The 18270-nt window shown below is 44.6% G+C and overlaps 1 protein-coding gene across 9 annotated transcripts in view; it reads right to left on the bottom strand.

Moving 5' to 3' along the window:
* akap13 (A-kinase anchoring protein 13) overlaps nt 1–18270 on the bottom strand; it is a 94015-nt gene that overhangs the window by 57597 nt on the left and 18148 nt on the right. For all 9 annotated transcript variants that reach the window (XM_023985212.3, XM_023985214.2, XM_023985215.3 and 6 more), the window contains exons 2-4: nt 15759–15802; nt 4759–4912; nt 445–768 (exon numbers count right to left, since the gene is read on the bottom strand). In XM_023985212.3, the coding sequence (XP_023840980.1) occupies nt 445–768; nt 4759–4912; nt 15759–15791 (511 nt within the window). In that variant the 5' untranslated portion in view covers nt 15792–15802. The remainder of the gene's footprint in view (nt 1–444; nt 769–4758; nt 4913–15758; nt 15803–18270) is intronic.

The raw sequence follows: 18270 nt of genomic DNA, 5'->3' as shown, positions 1-18270 counted from the left end.
CTGTGTGCCAATTAACAGAATCACTGCAGTGGGATTGAAATGTCAGAGCCCCCCCCCCCCCAAAAAAACACAAGGCAACAAAGTGACCTCTGATTGGTCGTTACCACGACCGGCTCTTTCTCCGGAGGCCGTGAGTGGCTGGAGCAGATTTTATGCCCGGGAGGCGGAGCTGGAGTATCGTTAGTGAACCACCCGGTGGGCGCGCTCCACTACTCATTCAGTAGAACGGGAACCCGGCCAAATCATCTCTCAGCTCGGGAGGAAAGGAACAAATGTTTCTCAGTCTACTTAATTACCTCACTGAGGCGTGAACCGAACACAGCAGCACACACTGTATGAAATATACAGGCACATTAAGAGGGAATAAAGCAGACTACACCGTGAGAAGCACTCAAAAATAGGTCCACAGTGACGCACAAAGCGGAGACCCTATCCCTAACTCACCTATGCTGTTGTCCAGGTTGGTACCTGGTGGTGTGCCCATGTTGGTACCCAGGACGCTCCACCCCTGGGGCAGGGCCAGGTGTCTGAGGGCCAGGGAGAGGCTGTCGTCCAGCCGCTCACACTCCTGCAGCGGGATCTGGCACTCGTCCAGCAGCAGCGCCCCCTCCAGACCGTCGGCCTGCCCCGCAGCGCTCACCAGGAACTGGGCCATGTCAAAGGCCAGGTCCTGGACGAACTGGAAGCGCTCCTCAGCCACGGGATCCACGGAGCCACCGGGCCGCGCCGAGCACAGCGTGACCTGCACCGACTCAGAGCAGTCATGGGCTAGGAAAGAGAAGGAGGAGAAGGGGTTAGTTTACTTTTTACATACAAGCATGGGCTGAGGGACCCGTTTGTTACTGTACATACACATGCTTCAGACATGCCAAAATACTTTACAGTGTGAGTTTACAGGGTGAGTTTACAGCGTGTATCGGCCTATACAGTTCAGTTGAGCCTAGAAAAAAGAACAGAAAAATAGAGGCATAAGCTCCACTGTCCCGCTGCAATGCAGGCGTGAGATTTCTGTGACCTCTCTGGTTGCTAAGATGCTCAAGGTCCAAACATGAAACCCTCTTTGACAATGAATAGTTTTAAAAACCCCAGAGGAATGAAAAGGAAACATTCAGCGTTTAAGTCTCTCGTCAGCTAATACGGGTAGAAGTGACAGAGCAAGCGAAATACCACTTAGCTTGCCCAAATAACTTGGCTGGTGTCAACAGGTTTCAGAGTGGACTAACATGAATCTACCCTCCCTCCCAGTGGACCTTTAAACAGACATTTTTTTTATATTTAAAGGTGTATTATTGAAGAAGCCTGTGAACCAACAGGTAAATATGCTATTCTCACAATCAGAGGAATATCCATTAGCTACAGGTGTCGCAAACAGGGGTAATAACCATCAAAACCTGTTAGCATCTATGAAAAGTGTCTAGCCCTTTACACTCGTACCCGTATACGGCTTGAAAATCCCTCCTGGTAATAGTGCAACTTTTGCAAATGTTTTGTTGTCTGAGTGAGGGAAATGCTGTAAATTAAGAGGACTCGATGTATTCTGAAAGATGAGACGGTGAGGATTATAATAAATACTGCTTTGATGTCATGCGAGCAAGCCAAACACTTCACATTTCCATATCATAAAACTCATGTCATATACAGTGTCGACGTTTATGATCACTGTTTGATGAACAGTTACAAGATGACATGGCGTCATACCCCGGGTTGTCCTGAACAGAATGAGCCTGGTTGTCTACTGTGAAGAAAACAACCACCTGAATGTACACCACTCCTTTCCATGCGCACCAACAGTACGATCTGTTTCTCTGAATTGCACTGTGAAGGCCTAACACTGTAATATCGTATTTTAGAACTTAGCTGGTCATGTTGGCAATAGAACATTTATAATGGTCCGTTTTCTGGACTGTGTAAACAACAGTGATTGTGTGATGCAGGGCTGTGTTCCAATCAAAACAGTGGCAAGTGTGCTTGCTCTAGTTCCTCAACGGCACAGCTAGGAGATAAAAAAATAGGCACCTTATACTGTAGTTGAAGACTCTATGTTGAGTCACAAAAGTGCATTGAAATGACTTTGGAACTGTGCACACTTTGGAGAGGTGTGCGCCTGTGTAGCCACGTGGTGACACCAGTTAGTCCTCTCACTCAAATCCTTAGCATTTCTTGGTCTTATGTTTAACTGACCCCACATTTTCCAGGAATAGTCGTATCATGTAACTGTATGTATCCAGAGTATTTTCAGAATGTGGCGAAAAGTACAGTAAATGTAAAATCAACAGTGTAATGTTTGGATTCAGTCTTGAGTCAGGTGAACTGCTGTGTCCTCAACTTTGGTCTAATCATTTTCCCAAACGTTCAATTGCTATCATGGCTATGCTTTTCCTATTTCTTCTGTAAGAAACATTTCCATGTAGCCCCATACGTATAGGCCAATTCCCACGAGTGTAAAGGGTTAAGACATGGCCTAGTGACATGATGTACTGTTCTGTTCCTTTACTATGTCCCTCCCTGTTCTGAAAATGAATGGACTCCACAGCAAAAGGCCACGTGAGAGCCATATTTTATTGACAGCTCATATTAGTCATGACACAGGACAGGGGGGACAGCACGCAAACATTCAGGAGGCCCACCCACTCCTATTCATGGCTCTGCTGACGTCCATACACACAACACAAACACAGATACATCCGAGCTGGGGCAGCCATCACGCCATCATCAATATGCCACATGTCAGCCATGTTTTTACACGGACCATGCATGGTGATCAGGATGATAACTGAAGCCGGGGTTAAATATAAAAACAACTTTTCTGTCAGACAAAAATATATTTTGGATTTATCTCTAGGACATCTTCTGGTAAGGCTGCCTAGACATAAACACCCGGGGGATGAAAACATGGTTTACTACCAATGACTGGACTGAGACAGATATAATTATGGAGCAAAGTTCTCACATTGTGACAATGTATTTCCAAGGACTGGGAGAGTGGTGTACATGTAGCAGAGAAGCAGTCATAAACAAAGGCAACATTCCTGTGTCAGCTGCCAAGAGGCTTGTCCCATTTCAGTGGAAGCAAAAAGCAAACATCATTAGCTGAAAATCCATGTACAATGTCTCTATTTGCCCATGAAGAGTGGTGTATGTGTGTGCGTGTATGTGTGTGCGTGCGTTCGTGTAACTATAAAAGACTTGGTTAATCCAAACGGATCTGCCACACAGACAAACGGACAAACACACAACCAGTACCACCATCCAGCACCAGAATGTTGTTTAAAACCCCATCTCTCGTCTGACTGTCCCGTGGGGTAAAAAAAAAAACGTCAATGTGTCATTCCTGTTGATAAAAACGTCCTAGCAACCATCAGTTTCACTAAAACAAGAGCCGGGACCACCGGCGGCGGCAGAGCTCTGTGAGGGAGACAGAAGTGCACCTGAGGAGAATGACAGAGCTTTCTGAAGCTCTTCTTCATTTGAAGGTCTTGATGCACTGGCCAAAATCCTTTAAGTGTTCTTACACTGGAATGATTACACAGGCCGTGCCAAGGAGCTGCTGCTGCACAGTGGCATGTGTTACAGTCAGATTGTCCCAAACAGCACCATACTGCCTATACTGTGGGCCGTGGTCAAAAGTAGTGCACCACTGTAAATAGAGAATAGGGTGCCATTTGGGACGCACATGGAGCCATTCCACTGGAATCTTCCACCCCGCTCTATTCCCCTCCTCCGGCCTCATTAGGACCCTCTCCGTCAACTAGCCGTCCATCTGTCAGAACGCACAGACATTCATTTCACTTTCACGCCGTGTCTTCCCTAATTGTCTGGCACCGCACTGAGCCGTGGAGTTGTGTGTATATCAACAAGTCAACCACACGGTTACTGTTGCTGTGGCTATTTCCACAGGAACGAAGAAATGTACCGTAGCTACGCTGTGAGGTCATTTTATATTATGTAGATGACATCATAGCCACTAAACCACACAGAGGGAATACTTTAAAAACAGTCTGCAGCACATCCAGTTCCACCTAATTTAGCGCTGCGACAGCAGGGATGAACCGTACTGTAGATAGGCTAGATAAGGTATCCCGACATTGGGGGAAAATGGCTTACTGGATTGGCACGCGGACACACACTGTAAGGCTGACTGATGATAGCAAGGCTTGTGGAGGTATTTATTAGGCTAAGGTGTGTTTACTACTTTGGGAAAAGGGATTTTAGAGATTAGGATTGAGTTATTCCATTCTGTTTAATACTAAGGGAAAGGAGTGGAAATACATGTCCTTATACAGGTACCTAGGGTCAATATGCACGCACGCTCGGGGCAAGGCTTTCAGGAGCTGAATATATCTGTGTTTACTTCTCTAAAGCCTTGTCAGCTTTTCCTCCACTTCCGACATCCGTTACATTAAGATGGAATGTCTCCGAACATCAACAGCAATTAGAGGTCTCTAACCATAAGTGCAGTGTGTGTTTGACTGTCTCAGAGTGAATTATTAGTCTAGTTTCAATCTGGAACACTTTGAGAAATGCCAGTCATATTCCCAGGACTCCTGGTGGTATGGTAAGTCATTGGGCTGCGGGTGTGTGGGATTGCGTGAGCTTGAGTAGCCATGTGTGGTGTACAGTGTGGCAACGGATAGAATACGACTCTAAGTATTGTGAAGACAGACGGCCTGCAGTGTGGCAGTACTACTGTACTTTCCATTGGCCAGTTCAATGGAATGTTTGGGACCTTTACGCCCTGTGGTGCATTGTGGGACTTACCTGGGCACACGGCCTGCAGGGTGACATGGCTGATCCTCAAGGTGCTGGTCAGGTGCCTCTGGTTGGTGCCAGCAAACAGCAGGTAGAACTCTACATCCTCCTCATCCTCCAAATTATCTTCATCACCAAGCTGCACCGTCAGAAGACACTCACCCTGGAAAAAGACAGACAAATGGAAATACAGTTATACTATACATTTGAGCCACATAGTTTGATTGACATAGGTTGAACTTTTACATTGTCAGAGCTCGCAGCAGAATGGCAAAGAACATGACCTCTCTAAACTAGGGCTGGGAAATGCCAGCCCTCATGACCTCATGACACGATATTATCACGATACATAGGTGCTGATACGATATGTATTGCGATTCTATATGTATTGCAATTCAGTACTGCGATTTGATTGTGATTCGATGTTCCAAACATATTGCTCTGTATATGTCTGCGGCAGAAAGACGAGAGCGTGAGGAAATCAGTTTTGGGGATAAAAGTGCTCAAAACATGTTGGCACACTCTTTAAAACATTTCAAAATAAGATGGAGGATAACCTATAGTTATAACTGACTAGCGCTAGCTAAAACAAAGTATGGTTTTTATTTTTGGGATTTCACATATCGATACTTGGGAGTCACAGTATCGATATAAAATCGGCAAAGATTATATTGCGATACTCTACTGCAGTGTTTCCTCTGCGTTCATTTAAGTGTGGCGCTGCACCACGGCAGAGTCATTCCTGCTACACCAAAAGAAACATAATATATTTCTACCAAACATAGTTTCAATAAAGTTCTGTAAAGCACATTCTCTTTTCTTAGTAAATAGATAATCCATTCTGGGTTCAACACAGTTCTGAAGGTTATTTAGCTCTGTGAGCTGTTGCAGGCAGCCTGCAACCCAAGAAACACAGCGCGCCTGTGACCAGTGCTCTATACAGACGCTCTGCGGCGCGAAACACAATTCACTTGAATCACCTCAGAGTGCTCCTGCGTGAGAAATTGCAAGAAAGGTACGTTAGCTTGTTTGTTTGACTAATGTTAGCTAGCTAGGGGCTAAGGGCTAAAAAACAATGGTGCATATTTAGTCTGTACTAGTCTACAGCATTATGTGTTTATTTCTGAGCTAACTCCACCAGGACCTCGACCCAATGGGTCTGGGCGCATTCAACATCAAGGAGGCGGAGGAGAGAGAGAGAGCGAGAGAGAGAGAGAGGCCAGGTGGAGACGATCAAGACCAGGGAGCAGTTCTGGGCTTGGTTCAGAGAGGAGGTGTGTTTTCAAATGCTGTGATGAAACCAATGTTACATCATGTGTGTTGGATAAACTAATTAGGTCATGGATCCATATCTTGTTGGGCTCCAAGACAGCCTAGACCGGAGGTTTCAACCCCTGGAGATTCGGGGGTGTGTTGGGACCTCAGGCTGCGTTCTCTAGTGAGAGGATAAACACCTGTATTTTAGGGGTTGGACCAGCTGACGGCAATGATAAAGCTGGCCTCGCAGTTTGATGAGTGGGAGCAGTCTACCCCTGACTATATCAGTGTATTCTGTTAATTTTGAGAGGGACTTCTCTGCAATGAAACGAGTAAGAACATTTAAATGTGAAAGTTGATCGATTCTCTTTGTCCTTCTCCCTTCTCTTATTTTTATTTTTGTTATTGCAGGTCAAAACAGACTTGAGGAACAGACTGCAGGGAGAGCATCCAGCCGGCTCTCCATCAACAACCCCCCCCCCCCCATCAAGGAGCTCAATTACAGGAGGGCGTTGGAAATCTTTTTCCAAAAGCCCAGAAGAATAAAGTGCTCTGACAAAGGCTTTTGTCAGAACTTGAAAAGACATTTCCAACGCTCTCCTTTTGTGATGAACATGAATTAGTGGGCTCTAATTCATGTTCAGTCAAATGTTCCTCTGTTAATTTTGTCAAGATAAACTTTATTATTTCAGAAAGGTCTCTGTTGTGTTTCTTTAGATAGCTGCAACACTCAACCTTAAATTGCAGACTGTATACTATAATAATTTTACTGATACGTTATTGAGCTCATTTCTGGGGGTGGAAATTATATTTTAGATGGTTTATTTGAGTTTTTCAGTATTTATACATATTTTGTTTTGGGGGGGGAGGACCCCGCAACCCCTAACTGTCCCCCACAGCTAACACATTTTCCAGTGGAAACACTGCTCTACTGTATTGATTCGCCCCCATTCTTATTCTAAACCAGAGGAGAAACCAACACAGAAATATAGGAGAACAAAAAGACCCACGGGCAGGTATCAACACCTGTCTATCACGGTAGGAAGAGGCTGTGTTTTATTATAGCACTATCAACCCATAATGTAGGGTGGAATACTCTACTGAATACATAAAAACAAACCCTGCTAAAACAATAATTACCCCGCCTTATTTAATTACAGTGTATTGCACAAGTGTGTGTGTGTGTGTGTGTGTGTGTGTGTGTGTGTGTGTGTGTGTGTGTGTGTGTGTGTGTGTGTGTCTTCTTGCATCGGTGTGTGTTATAATGAATGATAATTATTTTAGAGACCTCTTTATACTAAGAACTCTTCAAATTGATAGAGCCCCCAGCCTGGGGTTACAACCAGGCTGTTCGCAGTTCTCTGACAGGTCTGTTATATTGAGGGACCCAGTGTAAACACATGACTACCTGTCATTCTGCTTCACCCAGCGCATGGTCCAGTGTGACAGCCAGCTGCACATAGCAAGACCCTCAGCCTGAGAGGAAGAAGGTAAGATTGGAGGACGACTGTGTTTCCTGTTTCCTTAATTCTAGGTTACCCGTGTACCGGTACAAAGCACTGTACTGCTGGAGCTGTCTGCCTGCCCTCTGTTGTTTCCCTCACAGGTCCACATCATATCCACCTTATCACATGCAGCAGGAATAACAGATAGGGGGACAGAAAGGTACTGACTAGTCCAAATAACCCCTCTCTCTCCTTCAGTGGCAGGATTTTTTCATACAGAAATAAACACTGAAGATAGAAAATGCATGTGGGAAACATAGATGTCATGGGTAAGAAGAATGCATAGCTTACTCAGTCACACGCAAAAAAACTATTCCCAAATACACGCAACGTGTCCGGAGCTACCAATTGTAGCCTTTGGGGCGGCTAGCTAGCTAGCTTAGTATAGTGGGTGTTCAATGACGTACAGTGGGCGTATGTAGACACGACTGTTGACTTTGGACAGACTGTAAAATCCACATCCTTCAGTGCTGAATGCCAGTCAGCTGGTCTGTCTGTGGCTGATGCCAAGCGGTTAGAGGAGGCTCTCTCACCATATAGGCTAACACTGCAGCACTTACTTTAACATAAAGCTATGCTTAGAATCAACGGGAAAACTCTTGCACCGTGTATGCTAGCACTGTTTAACATACAGCTGTGCTTAGAACCAACTGCCTGAGGACAGAAACCCCCCCAGCCATCCTATGGTTCATCTTCTATACACCACACGACCAAATGTATGTGGACACCTGTTTGTAGAACATCTCATTCCAAAATCATGGGCATTAATATGGAGTTGGTCCCCCTTTGCTGCTATAACAGCCTCCACTTTTCTGGGACGGCTTTCCACTAGATGTTGGAACATTGTTGCGGGGACTTGCTTCCATTCAGCCACAAGAGCATTAGTGAGGTCGGCACTGATGTTGGGCGATAAGGCCTGGCTCCCAGTCAATGTTTCAATTAATCCCAAAGGTGTTCGATGGGGTTGAGGTCAGGTCTCTGAGCAGGCCAGTCAAGTTCTTCCACACCAATCTCGACAAACTCTTTCTGAATGGATCGTGCTTTGAGCACTGGGGCATTGTCATGCTGAAACAGGAAAGGGCCTTCCCCAAACTGTTGCCACAAAGTTGGAAGCACAGAATAATCTAGAATGTCATTGTATGCTGTAACATGAAGATTTCCCTTCACTGGAACTAAGGGGCCCAAACCATGAAAATAAGCCCCAGACCACTATTCCTCCGCCACCAAACTTTACAGTTAGCACTATGCATTCGGGCAGGTAGCGTTCTCCTGGCATCCGCCAAACCCAGATTCGTCCGTTGGACTGCCAGATGGTGCAGCGTGATTCATCCCTCCAGAGAAGTTTCCACTGCTCCTGAGTCCAATGGCAGTGAGCTTTACACTACTCCAGCCAACGCTTGGCATTGTGCGTGGTGATCTTAGGCTTGTGTGCGGCTACTCGGCCATGGAAACCTATTTCATGAAACTCCCGACTAACAGTTCTTGTGCTGAAATTGCTTCCAGAGGCAGTTTGGAACTCGGTAGTGTGTGTTGCAACCAAGGACAGACAATTTTTTACTCGCTACACGCTTTAGCACGGCGGTCCCGTTCTGTGAGCTTGTGTGGCCTACCAATTCCACTTCACAATAACAGCACTTACAGTTGACAGGGGCAGCTCTAGCAGGGCAGACATTTTATGAACAGACTTGTTGGAAAGATGGCATCCTATGATGGTGCCCTGTTGAAAGTCACTGAGCTTTTCAGTGAGGCCATTCTACTGCCAATGTTTGTCTATGGAGATTGCATGGCTGTGTGCTCGATTTTATACACCTGTCAGCAAAGGGTGTTACTGAAATAGCCGAATCCACTAATTTGAAGGAGTGTCCACATACTTTTGAATATATAGTGTAGGTGCAAAACGTATTTGGCCTGGAGCTCTTTACCTTCATGTATGTATCTTAAAAGTCTGTTTTTGTCTATGTGGTAGAGCAGATCATCTGAAAGAAAGACCCTTGTTTTACAGTAAGAGATTAGTAATGGTATCTTTCTACTGTAACTGCAGCAGCCATTTTCTACATGAGTAGCCGACGGCAACACAAAAAGAGGAGGGGAGCTAGCATGTCTGTCTGCAGCTCCCTCCCTCCCTGCTACTGTCTTGTGTTCGACTCGGCTCTGATTGATGTGGAGGACACACCTCCTTAATGTGTCCTACTCCGTGGTGTTGACATGGCCCTAGGGTGGCAGATGTGGCTTGCTGATTGGGTTACTGGAGCCTGTACTCTGAACAGAGGCTTCTATTTGGAGATGCTAGTTGGGCGTGATGAGGGAGAAAGAAGTAGACTTCATTTTCATTTTTCTCATTTAGAACAGTCAAAAGGTTTTTCCATTATGTAAAAGTGGCTAGGGAGTTAGACAGGTTTTAGACCGAGGTCGAATGACAAAATCCTGTGACACAAAGCTATTAAATCATTTGAGCAGCCAGTATGACTTGTTTGGAAAAGGATTTAGGACTGTCATCAGCAATATAAAGGCAATCGGAAAGCCTCTGAGGACAAATATTTTATTTCAAGCAATCAAAAGGTCACAGTCTAAAACAAATCCAAGCAATACAAAGTGAAACCATGAAGTGCTTCTCAACAATGACAAAAGGCTGAAGACAACAAAAAGACTAGTTGGAAAAAAGAATGAATCACAACATGAGAGTAAAATGCAGTGCTGTTCAGGAGCAAGAGCATGCACACTAATGGTAAACTGGGCCTTGGGCCACTTCTACTGTAAAAGCCCAATATAGACAACAGGTGTTGAAGCCGAAAGAAAGCGAGCAAGAGCAAAAAGAGAACTAAACCAAAACATTTGCCAACAGACCACCCTGCAGGGGTTTGTGAAATATACTTTTTATGTATCAAAAAGAAAGGAGGACCAAGGCACTCTTCATTAAAAGGCCTTTATTTGTATGGAATGGAAACAAAGTTTAAAAACTCTGACGCGTTTCGGTTGCATGGCCTTCGTCAGGGCGTACTCCATGCAGGCGAAACCCGTAGGTGTTTTTAAACTTTGTTAACCAAAGAGCACCTTGTGTCTACCAAAATCTACTATTGTGTACCTTAGCAGAGCTTCCCTTCCTCCTTTTTATATACATTTGATGTATTTGAAAACGTGATTATGAGTTCCAAATTATGTAAACTACATGCATACCAGAAGTTTGAAAGATAAGTTCACAGAACAAATGTTCCAACCATTCCATTAAGATTGCAACGGTTCCACTGCTCTTGGGTCTGGAGTGGTTTGCCTCTAGTCTAAAATGTTCTTAGGCATTCTTGGGTTGTTTGTGATGCTGTTCCAGAGATCTACATCAGAGGTAGTTCTAAATGCTGACTGGAAATAACCCCAGAGAGACAGTCCAAGGAGGAGCTCCTGACTGGAAATAACCCCAGAGAGAGACAGTCCAGGGAGGAGCTCCTGACTGGAAATAACCCCAGAGAGAGACAGTCCAGGGAGGAGCTCCTGACTGGAAATAACCCCAGAGAGAGACAGTCCAAGGAGGAGCTCATCCTGCCTGGCTGCTACTGAGGTACTCTAATGACAGACTGACCTTGACACCACTCGCACCAAAACAAACTGGGTGGCTCTCGGACCCAGTGTAGCCACCCTCTCTCTCTCTGTGTGTGTGTGTGTGTGTGTGTGTGTGTGTGTGTGTGTGTGTGTGTGTGTGTGTGTGTGTGTGTGTGTGTGTGTGGTGTGTGTGTTGTTGTGTGTGTGGTGTGTGTGTGTGTGTCGTGTGTGTGATGTGCGTGTGTCGCGTGCGCGTGCGTGCACCGTGCGTGCGTGCGTGCGTGCGTGCGTGCGTGCGTGCGTGCGTGCGTGCGTGCGTGCGTGTGTGTTTCCTCCTCTTCAGAGACAGCTGTATTACTCCAAGGGCATAAAGTATCCCGACAGCACACACCCAGGCTTTCTAGAAGGGCAGGACACAGACTCTGTATTCCAACATTTGTTCTCTTGGCTGGAACAATTACATCAAATCCACGGAGGGCAGGGCATCTGATTGAATTAGCCACACTGTTCCCCTGCTTATTTAGCACTTAACTTATTTAGTACTTAACCAAGGCCATGACCAGAGTTGTCCCTGACGGCTGAAAATCAGAGCCTTCAAATGAAACAAGTTACAACACACTTATCAGGTGAACAAAACAGCTTTTTCTTGAGCTTGTATGTGCAGGATCCCTTGCTGAAATGGGTCCCTGTACAGACACAACCCAGCCACACTAGCGCACCTCGCACATGTGAATGAGTCACTGTCACGAGTGGCCGACATGCTGAGGTTTGCCCCAGCCCTGTTACATTCCTGACTCTCTACTCACACCACACCCAGCGCGAGGGGACCATAGGGCCAGGGGGCAAACTCTGAGCTCACCGTCTCATTGTCTAAGGTGAGGAGACAGGAACAGATGGAGAAAGAGAGAGTGAGACCAACAGAGGAAAAGGAATGAACTTCTCCATGTGTGTAGTTAGTCACTCCCTCTCTCGTTCTGCAACCCCCAGGGCCTAACCAGCCATGTGTTTCAAAGCGTATCAACTGCTCTCAAACCACTTAACGTATAATGTGTTCTTTTAGAACAAGAGGTTACTTGAGTTCAGTTGCTACTTGTTTTTTTAATGTTCCCTGTTCAATATTTAGAACAGAAAGGTGGCAGGCGTCACGTAATGCACAGGAAACAGCAGACACACAGGCAGGAAGGTAGCAAAAAACGTAATCACAGACCGCAGCACATCTCAGTCACGTTGATCTGCAGCTTTCTAGTTCTGAGGAAGGTAAGACAACACCTGGCTGAGTGTAGGAGAGGTACTCCTAGACAATATGTTAAGAGTTCCCCTCTCCTGACAGAATCCTCTAGTTAGCATGGCCCACCACAACAGGCACAAAAAGGGATAGGTCGCATGCTTCCAGAGAACACTGTTTTAGTCACGAGATACACGTCAGTCTTGATTGACGTCAGTAAATCAGCCAAGTAGAGTTTTAAAGCAAGTGCTGAGCTGCAAAACGAGGAAATACGCAGAGGTGTAAAGTACTAATTACAACTACTGTAACTACTGTAACTGTAACTGAGTAGCTTTTCCGAGTACCTTTTTGAGTATTTTTCCAAATTAGTAATTTTACTTCACTTGAGTAAAATGTCATTGAATTAACAGTACCTCTACTTGAGTCAAATGTAATTGAATTAACAGTACCTCTACTTGAGTCAAATGTAATTGAAGTAACAGTACCTCTACTTGATGAGGATATTTCAGTAGGCTTTCCACTCCTGGTGAGTGAGTGAAAGAGGGAGTTTGTGAAATTAGTACTGCACATTAATTTCCTCTCTTCCTTTTCAGTTGAATGTATGGAAAAGATCACGTGTAACAACATTCAGGTAACCTTAGCGAAATTAGCTAATTATCAAGGTCAATGTTTTTATTTTAAAAGTAACTCAATTACTTTTACCCTGAGTACTTTTTAAATGCTACTTTTTACTTTTACTTTAGTAATTTTTTTACTCCAGTAATTTTACTTCTACTTGAATAAAATGTAATTAAAGTAACAATACTTCAGTACTCTTTCCAGCCCTGGTAATACAGCAGGCCATAGATCTGAGGCTAGCTAAGGACTGTATGAATGTATTAGATCAGAGTCGTAATAGCTGATCTTGTGTCTGAGAGCAGAATATCTGTGGTGGAGAGGAGGGCTGGGATCGGATCCTCAGAGTGATCAGGTTCTGCCTTCCTCCCTGTTAATGAGGATGAATCAGCACATATTGTATAAACGGCGTCTCCTTCCTAAACCTCATCTAGAGTGCTGATTTGACACAGACGTCTCCTGCCTCTGCCCAATTAAAACCCCTGGCTGTCAGAGGAAGACTGGAGCCTGCTCCTACTATATGTCTGATGGCCCTGGGTTTCCTGTTTGTGTACTGAGCATGCTCAGAAGGCTCTGCCGGGAGGAGAGGAGAGCCCAGACCTAGCTGTGTGCACTGAGCCCAGCTGATCCCCTTCTTCATGCGGCTGCTCACTGAAATCAGACGCTGCCGGGCCACACATCACACAGCAACAACCCCCTCCTTCCCCGTCTCTTTAGTCTACCCGCTTCCGCTCCACAGGCCGAGCTGAAAGCTCAGCTCAGGGATCCAATGGCAACTTGAAGCCAGGCCCCATCCAAAGCCACTCCCACTCCCCCAGTTACAGGCCTCTAGAGCTAACTCATGCTACACACTAACAATAGGCCACGGAGATGGTTGAGATATATAACTCACGCAGGCCTCCCATTCTCATCACCCAGATTGTCACACAGATAACATTGTCCATTGACTCCACTTATGAGCAGGGTTCTAGACCAACTTTTTCAGTTGATGGCACCAGCAGGATTTGGTGGCACCAATTTTTCCCGGCGCTGCGCAGCAATAATGACCTGACCTGTGTCCCATAACGTACCCGCATTCCATACAGAACCAGGCTAATTTATGACTAGCCGTCTTTTAAATTAGCATGCCCGGGAAATGGATGATGTCCGCAACATTTAAACGTTATCTTTCATTTGCGGAATGAGCAAGTAGCCTACAGCCTATAATAGCCTACCCTCCATATACAAATAATTACATTTGAATTAACTTAACAATATCATATTTACCTTGATTGTTTGGAGGGAGAAAAAAAATGTAACATTTGCGCAATGTCAAAAAATGGGACATTCTAAATCCACAACGCCCACATCAGAAGACCACTTTTGAGGTCTGGGAACAATCATCATAAGAAATTGGAGGGTGTAGTTGCCCTTTACACTCAATTGCTCACCTAGTAAGAGACTGTTGTGTTTGGCTAGCTGTACTGTACAATGTACAGCGTAGGTTACATATGATGGCAGAGTTTGCGAAACAAATGCCTCCCGCGATTGGTTCAAATCATCATGATATCATTGTGTTGGGTAGTCCTACTTTTTGGTCAACATTTCATTGGGAAGGTTTTCTGGGAAAGCCTTCAGAAACGTTCTTTCAAACAGAGTATGATGACTAAATTGCGCATCGCAAATATTCAACCAACTTTCTGAATACCTGGTTTGCACACCACACCCATTGTTGCATACCCATTGTTTTTTGAATAAACCTCGATAATAATACACTTTCAAAAAGCTAATTGTGAAGCAAAAACGAACATGACCAGCTAAAAACATTCACTGGCACCCTAAAAATGGTGTCGCACTGCCAAGTCAAAGGGTCACAAAGTGTTTTGTTTACAGTTTTAAGGCCCACTTAGGAATTACTTTCAGTGCCTGACTTGGGCAGGAGCTTACCGGGAACTGAGTACTGGCACCTCAAATGTTCTACTTCTTGAGTTCCTGCACCTCTTATAGAATAATAGCTCAAACGTATTGTGGGGTTCCTGCACCTAAATATAAACAGCACCCAAAATGAGTACCGGCACCTATTTCAGTCCAAGTCAAGCACTGGTTACTTTACAGAGATGGTTCACATGTCACATTTCACTCCCTGCCTGGATGCATCAACATGTTTTGTCATTTAAAAAAAATAAAAAGAGCAACTTAACAAAGTCAAAGCAAATCTTTAACTTATTTAACCCACACATTCGGTTCTAGGATATGAGCAGCAATACTAAACTATGTTTACAAAGCAGACTTGGTATCACTAAGACGATAGGGCGAGGACCTCGCCACCAGCACAGGCACACATGGCCGTTATATATCCATGTTCAGATAAACCAGATGGTCTAGTTTAACACACAGGGTGAACATGGACAACCAGCTTTACCGGGAGGTACCGCCTGCATGTTTAAACAGTGTCTAACAGGTTTGCCACATAATCTAGTAACAGTGTTATGTCTCCAGCCCAGCCACCCTTGTGACACGTGGGCGCCTCATACCCTGTGTAAATCGAATGAAACATGCTCGAACCCAAACAAAGCACCAACATGCAATTATCCAGCACAGCCCTACAACCCACCCTCACCGTCACAGAGAACAGACAGGCCTCTATCTATCACTCACTCAACCCAATGTTATGTACACATACATCCGATGTACTATCTATCTATATAATGAATGCAATTCTCTCTTTTATTCTTAGGTTCCTTTCATCCAAATATTTCAACAACACTATATAATTTACATGTCACCAAAATAAAACTTTTAATTAGCAATGGAAAATAGCCATAATATGTTTTGATGCTTTGAATCCATTTCCTCAGATGCACCAGACAGATTTGGGATTAAAGTGGAGTACTTACATATAGCGGAGCTTGCTGTGGATTTAGTTTCATGACACTGGACACTGTGGAGAGAGGAGAGAGAGCATCAGCGTTAATAAATGCAGTAGTAAACCCAGAAGCAGAGGGCAGCGTGAGGTAAGCAGCCATTATACAGCCTCACACTACCACTTCTCTGTATCAGTCCACACAACAGGCTGAGTCAGACCACGGATAGCGGTTTGGCCTGCAGCAACACCAGGCTTGGGATCAGACGAGGCATTTAACAGACAAAAATCAGGCCTAATAACCATAATTAAGAGCACATTACAGTAACTTAGTTGCCTGGGCCTTTAATGGCCACCCTGTTTCTCCTTTTTCCCTTTTCTCTAAACTAAGGCATCTAGCTGGTGGGTCGTTTCATATGATTTCAATCACTTTCTGACTGCACCCCTTTTGATTCGAAACAAAACCATCCATACATGTTTGACCATGGTAGAAGTGGTCAGAAAGTTACTTTTTGAACCTAACTGCTAAAACATTCAGGAGATTGAGGTGCTCAAAGTTAGGCCATGTTGCATAAAACCCACCCCACCATTAGACATCCATGTCTTCACCACAGAAAAAGATAAACGGTTGAGTCTGATATCAATTTGAAAGCTTACAAACAGGGTTGTCAAACTATTTGATGATTTATTGAAAAATAAATTGTTTTAATGAATATTGTGTAATTTTTTAAAGCTTTAACGTAAATTATCTAAAAATAAATAAAATGATTCATAATTAGCATGTTGTGGCTAAGACCCTATTTTACATAATCTGAGGTGTTTGTGTTGTGCCTTCCATCGGTTGAGACACAGCATACTCTTGAATACAAGGTGGGTGTCATGTATTGGCTGATAAATGTACTAACATGTGAATAAACGTTTCAACTTTCAAATGGTACCACAAAGATGGTTGGAGGTCCACACATCAGAGAATGTTGACTCAAGTGGGAATATCCATTGTTTCTAAATCAAACCGTCCCTCCTCCACAGGAACCGTATTGAAATCACAGAAATATAGATAATAGAATAGACATTTCCATTCAATTTGGCATTTGATGGTGGATGGACCAGCGGCCATCTTTCCGGTAGTAATTGGAAGTAAAAGTTTCAATTCCAATTTGTAAGTCGCTCTGGATAAGAGCGTCTGCTAAATGACTTAAATGTAAATGTAAAATTCAATTTATATTTCAATGGTGTACCAGCAAAATTGCAGTGGTCTGAAGGGATAGGGCCATTCTAAGATTTACATTTCTAAGACTGAAATGACACCTTGAATTCAAGAGTATGCTGCGTCTCAACCGCTGACGGTCACAACACAAACACCTCAGACGACGTAACATGGACGTCATATGTGGGGTGGGTTTTATGCAAAATGGGTCCATTGAGGCTCTCCATCTCCTGAATGTTTTGGCATTCAGGTCCAAAAAGTCCATTCCTGACCACTTCTACCACTGAGCAAACGTATGAAAGGTTTAATTCAAATCAAAAGGGGTGCAGTCAGAAAGTAAATGAAATCATATGGAACGACCCTGCTTTCTTTCTCTGTGTAGAACGCTGCAGAATGAGAGAGAGACAACTCCTGAGGTATGGGCTTTTGTTGTTGATTTCTGTGCTGTTTTTATTGCCTGGCTATCCAGACTCCTTGCTCCGGCCAAACACTACACTGCGCCCACGGACGTTAGTTTCTTCTCCGGCAATAAGTCTGGATCTGAGTACCTCCCGACCCTTCACCGAATGTGAACACTTTCTGGGCCATCTGATTGGTCCAGAAAACGATGGGTTGGGCCAGAGCAAAACACACAAGGGTAAAGCAGTGGTTTGAAAATGTGTCAATGGCTTTGATAGGTTAGAGATGATCCAATCGATGATGACTTTGTTTTCTACAACGCCCCTCGTCAGCACACACAACTTCAAGGCTGGCACTCTCAGACTAAAGTACACTATATATACAAAAGTATGTGGACACCCCTTCAAATGAGTGGACCACACCCATTGCTGACAGGTGTATAAAATCGAGCACACCGCCATGCAATCTCCATAGACAAACATTGGCAGTAGATTGGCCTTACAGAAGAGCTGAGTGACTTTCAGTGTTGCACCGTCATAGGATAACAACTTTCCAACAAGTCAGTTTGTTCACATTTCTGCCCTGCTAGAGCTGCCCCAGTCAACTGTAAGTGCTGTTATTGTGAAGTGGAATTGGTTGGCCACACAAGCTCACAGAACGGGACTGCAGAGTGCTGAAGCGCGTAAAAATCGTCTGTCCTCTGTAGCAACACTCACCACTGAGTTCCAAACTGCCTCTGGAAGCAACGTCAGCACAAGAACTGTTCATCGGGAACTTCATGAAATGGGTTTCCATGGCCGAGCAGCCGCACACAAGCCTAAGATCACCATGTGCAATGCCAAGTGTCAGCTGGAGTGGTGTTAAGCTCACCACCATTGGACTCTGGAGTAGTGGAAACGCGGTCTCTGGAGTGATGAATCACGCTTCACCATCTGGCAGT

The sequence above is a fragment of the Salvelinus sp. IW2-2015 genome, linkage group LG4q.1:29 (genome assembly GCF_002910315.2).
Source record: "Salvelinus sp. IW2-2015 linkage group LG4q.1:29, ASM291031v2, whole genome shotgun sequence".
Taxonomy (NCBI): Eukaryota; Metazoa; Chordata; class Actinopteri; order Salmoniformes; family Salmonidae; genus Salvelinus; species Salvelinus sp. IW2-2015.
The sequence above is the reverse complement of the archived record's forward strand: the minus strand, read 5'-3'. Positions and strand labels throughout refer to the sequence as shown.